Consider the following 9,654-nt stretch of genomic DNA (forward strand, 5'->3'; position numbering starts at 1 on the left):
TAAACTATTTGCGTTCGATAATTTATGCCTACTTTGATGAGTGATGAACATCGCTGCGCTCAGTAGCCATATGGTTCAGCATTTTCCGGGGCTTGAGCCTAGTCATCGTTTCTTCAAAATACGTGTAAAATATCTGTAATATATCATATTACTAACAATTTCTAATATCACTTTATCAAACATTTCTGTCTGTGTTTCTAAATGTACAGCGATAGGCCACATCCCAGAAAGTTCATTCAAAACTGAAGCGGCGTAAAACTACAGAGCTCTGTAGGTTAAAATGTAAACAATGTCAAAATGTATTCTCACGCCGGTCAGAGGTCAGCGCGTGACCAAGCATCTTCATTGGGAAATGAAGTGATCGGAGTTTACTAGTTTCAATGAGGCGGAGCGAAGTGAAAATGTAAATATTTAAAAACTATTTTTTTTATAATTACCGCTTAACAATCATCACATACCATATATGTCATGATATATAGATAATAAAGCGTACGTAGACGTTGAAATATTTTATAGCACTCTTTGTCTGATTAAACATTTGTTTTCATTCACATGATTTGCATTATTTCTAGGTAGCTTATAAAGCGTCAGACATCACATCTAGTGTTTCTTTGGGAGGCCAACGAGACCCATCTTCAAGTAGGTATTCAAACTGGCGTAAAAGCCAATCACTGTATTGTTCTCCATGTATTCAACCTGGCATTTGAAACTTTGAATAGTTCCCTATCATATTATCCTAAATATCACATACCGAATTTCTAACAATACATTCCGTCTTTGCATATTGCAGAGTTAGCTCCCTTGCGGGTAGGTATCGATTGTTACGTCATTATTTTGTGAGCGCAATTCACGTCGTTTTCTCCGAAACGTATGACGTTGCGTTCCCAAACACATGACGTCACAATCAATACCTATCCGTAAGTGCAGATAACTCTGTAATATGCAAATTCGGAATAGGAACACAAATGCAATATTGTCTTTTTCATATTATGAGTGGGAAAAAAATGTAATCTATTATTTCGTTATCAATGGTTGGTAATATGAACCATATTCGATGTACTAGTATGGTGTTCTTTATCATGTATGGACCCGAGAAATAAAACAATTCACTAGGCCTATCGGTAAAAATATTGTAGGATAATGAGAGTTCATTTCATATCACCATCGTCAAAATGCAAAATACCTGTGGAGGTTGACATTTTTCCACGTTATCGAATACTGAGGTCAAAGTAAATGACGTTACAATTAATTTTCAGCCAATCAACAGCGCTCCAGATTATATATAACACTATATATATAGTGACATGCAAAATATTACACGAGCCAAGCAACTGTATATTAGGCGGAATATTTCATAAAAATAGAATTCTCATAGCTATGCTCCATTTATCAACGAGACTTTACATTTCTTGTCTACTGTTTTCTGACCAGCTGGTACCCTACAACACTTCAGAGCCATGCATAACAAGTACGTACCTAATTATGATGACGACATCGAAACGGGCCTGTCTGTGGACGACTGCGGGGCTGCTTGTGTTGCAGAAGAAGTTTTTGTGTGTAATTCTTTCGAGTATGAATGGAAAACCGGACGCTGCTTTTTATCTCACTTCCACCCTGACGATGATCCAAAGAAGATTCAAAATAATAACGGAATTGATCTTTACATTCGTAAGTGGGACGTCTTCAAATGGAGAACGTTGGCTTTACTATACGAAATAAAACCAAGGCATTATCTTATGTCGAGGTGTGGTCACGTGTTATATCATATTAAGACATATGCACTAAACGTTTAACCCGATATGATAATTCGAATTTGAACGAAGTATACTCTCGTACAAAAAAACATCCTCAGACCTCTCCCAAAGATAATGCGAAGTAATATTAAAACAAATCTATAGAAAAATTACCTTGTTCAATGGAGCGTGTTGTCGAATTTCTTGATTTATTCGTGAGTATCTACGTTCACCTGTATATAACATATCTTATGATAATCCATGTTTGTTCCAGGTGACTACACATCCAAATTCAACATGCAGAAGGGAACCACTGTTCTATCTTCGTCCCCAGTAATATACCAGGGTATATACGATGTTAACGAGTGTGCTAAATTGTGCGTCGACTACCATGAGTTCCCTTGCAAGTCTTTCGACTATTGTGATGAAATAGGCACATGCTTCATTGGAAAAGTTCATGTCCTAGATGTGCCAAAATCTGGAATAAAAGTTTCCCCACAGTGTGACCATTATTCAAGTAAGTGAATGATAACAGATTAGTAGTAAATGCTTTTTACAACTTTCTATGGTGATATAAACGTCACATTACAGGAAATTAAAGTAGAGCTCTCACGAGATAAAGCGTATGATGTACACATTTTATTTCAATATTCAAAACGGATTGTTTTTATTTTATTGAAACACTGCTGGTCAACTGTAAATGTCAAGAATCAAAGTACACTAAGTGTCAACCAAATAGCACCGGTAGAACTTGAGAAGAAATTCAAAATGTGTTTTTGAGATGACGGTTTTGACGAAATCATACCGTATTATTTATTTTAGGACAATATATCGACGATTTCCAGCATTACAAGAGAAAACTGATGAAGATGGTCGATGATAGGGTCATCACTGGGCTTTCTCTTGCGGAATGTGCCAAAGCTTGTGTGGACCAAGAAGCCTCAGGTTGTGCCACATTCTCATATTGCGGAAACTACACGGAGTGTCGGCTTAGTGGGGTTTCTCTGAGCTCTGCTGGACAGTCTACGGTTCAGGCCAGTGCTTATTGTGATATATACTCGAGTAAGTGTAGTGTGCATTAGTATACACAAGTAAATTATTAATTTGCGATACACAAAATAATTTTACAGTCCCATGATTCTGCAATTCAGATATATGACAACCGAGGGTATATATATACATGTCTATTTTCTAAACCATTGTGTAGTGTCGGTATGTAACATGGCAATATTCTATGACGATAATTATCAGTGCTTGCTTACCTAATCCGATTTAAAAGAAAATCATAATGTAATTGGCAAGTAAATACATACAATAACCATTATGTGAGAAATGGGATCAATTTTCTTTATGTTACGCAGGGAAGTACTTTCCTAACGGGAAAGTCTATACAGCACCGGTGAAGGCGCCAGCTCCGTCGGGATACAGCGGAGGTGCGTATTGAGTACTACCCAAGACGGCGTACTTAATGTATTATATCATTAAAGATATATATGTCCTAGCTGGGCGGGAAATTTGACATGCTATTTTTTTCTTCATTAATCTATTGAAAACCATCAATCTAATTAAAATTAGACTTGTAATTCCGCTCCACTACGATGGTCCCCGTTCGGGGTCACCTCTTAACCGTTTATATTTCCGAATGAATCAACCACACCGAAGATTTAGCCTGGTTCCCGCCTCAGTTACCTCCCTTGCGTCCGCGTCACTGAATGAGCGGAGCGCAGCCTGACGAAGAGTATAGAACTAAGAGAAGGGAACCGAAGATTCCGTAGGCGAGACACTGATTGGCTAACCACAGGGGTCATGCTGAGGTGATCCCGAACGGGACATTGTTAGATCTTGTATTGGAGCGTAACGTAGAGCATCGTAGTGAAGCGGAATTACAAGTATAATTTTAATTAGATTGTGAAAACCATCAGGTTTGATTAATTACAATGTAAAAATCATTTAAATGGTGATGTGAATTACAATTACTGATAACATTGTAAAGATTTGAAATGAAATGTAGACCACAACTTGGCTTCATGGTCTGACATTATGCTCTCATTTTACTGCGCTGTATATGTAAATGTAATTATTTTAGCAGTAATGCCAACTTGTAAAATTTAAACCTGTGGATTAAAAGCATTGACATTCTCAAAATGTTGGTATTTTTTAAGATGAATAATATTTCAAAAGCTTTTCTTGATCAATAAGTATGAAAGTTACGGAACATATGAATTTGAAGTTATATTTGTTCTGTATTATCATACTGATGAATTAAGAAGTGCTTTTGAAATGTTATTCATCTTATTCATCCAAAAGCTAGCAACATTTTGATAATGGCAATACTTACAAGAATGAATTTTGGCAGCACTGCCAAAAAACGCGATCGTTACCTCTACAGTGCACTGAAATGAGTAAACATGGCCAAACAAAGAATTCAAGTTGTATACATTCATTTCATATTTTACAATGTAATTTGTAATTGTAAAGATATGCTTTCATCTAAACATACACAAGTTTAAAACACGAAATATTACTGTACATAAAAATCTACATGTTTGTCTGTGCATTTGAATGATTTTTTTAGTTTAATTCATCAAAATGTATGTTTTTTCTACAAGTTACGAAGAAAAAATAATATGTCAAAATTTTCTCGTAGTTATGGCACATAAAAGTCTGCCAAATAAATTTCCCAACATCTTTAAAATCACCAATATATGCTAACATTTTCAGTGAAATTAATATTGTTATTCATGTGGGCTCATGTCTAATTTGATAATCTTTCTTATCACCTTTTTGCCATATTTACGTATTTTTAAACTGCGAATGTTGTGTAATATCATGGAAGTTAAATTTGACTTTGATGGGCTGTTACAGGTGCCATGGCCGGGCTAGCGCTAGGTATGATTGTTCTGGGGGTGATTTTGGCAGCAGTTGTGGTAGTGATATACCTTAAAGCCTCCAACAAAACTATGGACGATATGAAGATATCCTTTAAGCGAATGGATGAAAACAGTGAATCCTAGTATCAATGCCGGTCGTAGGTGCAACGTAAATCATCAGTTGACGATCAGTTTTAAACTTTGGTGACGCACGTGTTGATCAAGTGAAGTTTTACTACTTTATTATTCTGAATTTTAAAAAAAACCTACCTTTACACACATGTTTGTTTGTTGTTGTATATGTGTAAATATATTTAAGCATTGACCTATTGCTACATTGTAGTATACAGCTCATATTTCTACAATTATTATGACGATAAACAGATGTCGCAAATTATTCAAAGTGTAAGAATGAATTCGTTAACTTGAGTTCATAACTTATAGACAGTTTTTTTCCATTCAATTTTATTTTAAATCTAGATGATATTTTAGCGATAAAATAACGTAATAGAATTTTGATGATTGTGAGAAAGCCTACACTTAAGTTTTATTTCGTCTAAGGGAATATAGGGGAAAGAGAATATTTTAGATAATAAACACCGTTCATTTCTCTGTAGGTTCACTAAACATTTCATCACATACTAACACATTCCCACTTTTCTGTACTTGTTTATCACAAATAAAGTACTTCATCAAAAGTACGTTTGTTTGATTTCATCATTTTATCCAATGCACGCAATGGACAGTGACATTTTGTTGTATCTGTGAAAAAGCATCTGAATGTTTTTTGATAAACATGAACTGTGTAAATTTTGCACGTGTAAGTAAATTGTGGTTTATCTATTGGATGTACATCAATATACAACGTAAGACCGGCACATGGTACATCACTTTTTGACTTTGACTTTTTGACCACAGTGATACTCGATGCAGATGAAAGTGCCAAAATCTAAAATCTTCAATTTGAGATTTATGACAATTCAATTGGAACTAGTGTCACGACACCTACTGATTAATGGCAGTTCTAGCGTAACAACACATAATGATTAATGACAATTTTATGTGTTACGTAACAACATCTTATGATTTATGGCAGTTCTAGCGTAACAACATCTAATGATTAATGGCAGTTCTAGTGTAACAACATCTAATGATTTATGGCAGTTCTAGTGTACAACATCATCTAGTTCTAGTGTAACAACATCTAATGATTTATGGCAGTTCTAGTGTAACAACATCTAATGATTTATGGCAGTTCTAGTGTAACAACATCTAATGATTTATGGCAGTTCTAGTGTAACAACATCTAATGATTTATGGCAGTTCTAGTGTAACAACAATCTAATCTTGCGTTCTAGTGTACAACATTAATGATTATGCAGTTCTAGTGTAACAACATCTAATGATTTATGCAGTTCTAGTGTAACAAATCTAATGATTAATGCAGTTCTAGTGTAACAACATCTAATGATTTAATGGCAGTTCTAGTGTAACAACATCTAATGATTTATGACAGTTCTAGTGTAACAACATCTAATGATTTATGCAGTTCTAGTGTAACAACATCTAATGATTTATGGCAGTTCTAGTGTAACAACATCTAATGATTTATGGCAGTTCTAGTGTAACAACATCTAATGATTTATGACAGTTCTAGTGTAACAACATCTAATGATTAATGGCAGTTCTAGTGTAACAACATCTAATGATTAATGGCAGTTCTAGTGTAACAACATCTAATGATTTATGGCAGTTCTAGTGTAACAACATCTAATGATTTATGGCAGTTCTAGTGTAACAACATCTAGTTCTAGTGTAACAACATCTAATGATTTATGGCAGTTCTAGTGTAACAACATCTAATGATTTATGGCAGTTCTAGTGTAACAACATCTAATGATTTATGGCAGTTCTAGTGTAACAACATCTAATGATTTATGGCAGTTCTAGTGTAACAACATCTAATGATTTATGGCAGTTCTAGTGTAACAACATCTAATGATTTATGGCAGTTCTAGTGTAACAACATCTAATGATTTATGGCAGTTCTAGTGTAACGACATCTAATGATTTATGGCAGTTCTAGTGTAACAACATCTAATGATTAATGGCAGTTCTAGTGATTTATGGCAGTTCTAGTGTAACAACATCTAATGATTAATGGCAGTTCTAGTGTAACAACATCTAATGATTTATGGCAGTTCTAGTGTAACAACATCTAATGATTTATGGCAGTTCTAGTGTTACAACATCTAATGATTAATGGCAGTTCTAGTGTAACAACATCTAATGATTTATGGCAGTTCTAGTGTAACAACATCTAATGATTAATGGCAGTTCTAGTGTAACAACATCTAATGATTTATGGCAGTTCTAGTGTAACAACATCTAGTTCTAGTGTAACAACATCTAATGATTTATGGCAGTTCTAGTGTAACAACATCTAATGATTTATGGCAGTTCTAGTGTAACAACATCTAATGATTTATGGCAGTTCTAGTGTAACAACATCTAATGATTTATGGCAGTTCTAGTGTAACAACATCTAATGATTTATGGCAGTTCTAGTGTAACAACATCTAATGATTTATGGCAGTTCTAGTGTAACAACATCTAATGATTAATGGCAGTTCTAGTGTAACAACATCTAATGATTTATGGCAGTTCTAGTGTAACAACATCTAATGATTAATGGCAGTTCTAGTGTAACAACATCTAATGATTTATGGCAGTTCTAGTGTAACAACATCTAATGATTAATGACAGTTCTAGTGTAACAACATCTAATGATTAATGGCAGTTCTAGTGTAACAACATCTAATGATTTATGGCAGTTCTAGTGTAACAACATCTAATGATTAATGGCAGTTCTAGTGTAACAACATCTAATGATTAATGGCAGTTCTAGTGTAACAACATCTAATGATTTATGGCAGTTCTAGTGTAACAACATCTAATGATTTATGGCAGTTCTAGTGTAACAACATCTAATGATTTATGGCAGTTCTAGTGTAACAACATCTAATGATTTATGGCAGTTCTAGTGTAACAACATCTAATGATTTATGGCAGTTCTAGTGTAACAACATCTAGTTCTAGTGTAACAACATCTAATGATTTATGGCAGTTCTAGTGTAACAACATCTAATGATTTATGGCAGTTCTAGTGTAACAACATCTAATGATTTATGGCAGTTCTAGTGTAACAACATCTAATGATTTATGGCAGTTCTAGTGTAACAACATCTAATGATTTATGGCAGTTCTAGTGTAACAACATCTAATGATTTATGGCAGTTCTAGTGTAACAACATCTAATGATTAATGGCAGTTCTAGTGTAACAACATCTAGTTCTAGTGTAACAACATCTAATGATTTATTGCAGTTCTAGTGTAACAACATCTAATGATTTATGGCAGTTCTAGTGTAACAACATCTAATGATTACAGTTCTAGTGTAATCTAATGATTTATGGCAGTTCTAGTGTAACAACATCTAATGATTAATGACAGTTCTAGTGTAACAACATCTAATGATTAATGGCAGTTCTAGTGTAACAACATCTAATGATTTATGGCAGTTCTAGTGTAACAACATCTAGTTCTAGTGTAACAACATCTAATGATTTATTGCAGTTCTAGTGTAACAACATCTAATGATTAATGACAGTTCTAGTGTAACAACATCTAGTTCTAGTGTAACAACATCTAATGATTTAATGGCAGTTCTAGTGTAACAACATCTAATGATTAATGGCAGTTCTAGTGTAACAACATCTAATGATTAATGGCAGTTCTAGTGTAACAACATCTAATGATTAATGGCAGTTCTAGTGTAACAACATCTAATGATTAATGACAGTTCTAGTGTAACAACATCTAATGATTTATGGCAGTTCTAGTGTAACAACATCTAATGATTTATGGCAGTTCTAGTGTAACAACATCTAATGATTAATGGCAGTTCTAGTGTAACAACATCTAATGATTAATGGCAGTTCTAGTGTAACAACATCTAATGATTAATGGCAGTTCTAGTGTAACAACATCTAATGATTAATGGCAGTTCTAGTGTAACAACATCTAATGATTAATGGCAGTTCTAGTGTAACAACATCTAATGATTAATGGCAGTTCTAGTGTAACAACATCTAATGATTAATGCAGTTCTAGTGTAACAACATCTAATGATTAATGGCAGTTCTAGTGTCACAACATCTAATGATTAATGGCAGTTCTAGTGTAACAACATCTAATGATTAATGGCAGTTCTAGTGTAACAACATCTAATGATTAATGACAGTTCTAGTGTAACAACATCTAATGATTAATGCAGTTCTAGTGTAACAACATCTAATGATTAATGGCAGTTCTAGTGTAACAACATCTAATGATTAATGGCAGTTCTAGTGTAACAACATCTAATGATTAATGCAGTTCTAGTGTAACAACATCTAATGATTAATGTTCAGTTCTCAGTGTAACAACATCTAATGATTAATGTCAGTTCTAGTGTAACAAACATCTAATGATTAATGTCAGTTCTAGTGTAACAACATCTAATGATTAATGGCAGTTCTAGTGTAACAACATCTAATGATTAATGGCAGTTCTAGTGTAACAACATCTAATGATTAATGGCAGTTCTAGTGTAACAACATCTAATGATTAATGGCAGTTCTAGTGTAACAACATCTAATGATTAATGGCAGTTCTAGTGTAACAACATCTAATGATTAATGGCAGTTCTAGTGTAACAACATCTAATGATTAATGTACAGTTCTAAGTGTAACAACATCTAATGATTAATGACAGTTCTAGTGTAACAACATCTAATGATTAATGACAGTTCTAGTGTAACAACATCTAATGATTAATGATTTTCAGTTCTAGTGTAACAACATCTAATGATTAATGGCAGTTCTAGTGTAACAACATCTAATGATTAATGACAGTTCTAGTGTAACAACATCTAATGATTAATGGCAGTTCTAGTGTAACAACATCTAATGATTAATGACAGTTCTAGTGTAACGACATCTAATGATTA

The 9,654-nt window shown here is 33.9% G+C and overlaps 2 protein-coding genes across 3 annotated transcripts in view; one reads left to right on the forward strand and one right to left on the reverse strand.

Annotated features, from left to right (window-relative positions):
* The window catches only part of LOC138325335 (uncharacterized), a 39,028-nt gene extending 33,726 nt beyond the window's left edge, over window positions 1-5,302 (forward strand). The window contains exons 16-21 of one of the 2 annotated variants that reach the window (XM_069270920.1): window positions 573-639; window positions 1,432-1,668; window positions 2,008-2,250; window positions 2,556-2,795; window positions 3,095-3,166; window positions 4,599-5,302. In XM_069270920.1, coding sequence (XP_069127021.1) covers window positions 573-639; window positions 1,432-1,668; window positions 2,008-2,250; window positions 2,556-2,795; window positions 3,095-3,166; window positions 4,599-4,747 — 1,008 coding nt within the window. In that variant the 3' untranslated portion in view covers window positions 4,748-5,302. The remainder of the gene's footprint in view (window positions 1-572; window positions 640-1,431; window positions 1,669-2,007; window positions 2,251-2,555; window positions 2,796-3,094; window positions 3,167-4,598) is intronic. The other variant, XM_069270921.1, reaches the window with a different exon arrangement.
* LOC138325338 (small ribosomal subunit protein uS10) overlaps window positions 1-9,654 on the reverse strand; it is a 104,727-nt gene that overhangs the window by 69,939 nt on the left and 25,134 nt on the right. The window lies entirely within an intron of this gene.

Source organism: Argopecten irradians, chromosome 6 (assembly GCF_041381155.1).
Source record: "Argopecten irradians isolate NY chromosome 6, Ai_NY, whole genome shotgun sequence".
Classification (NCBI taxonomy): domain Eukaryota; kingdom Metazoa; phylum Mollusca; class Bivalvia; order Pectinida; family Pectinidae; genus Argopecten; species Argopecten irradians.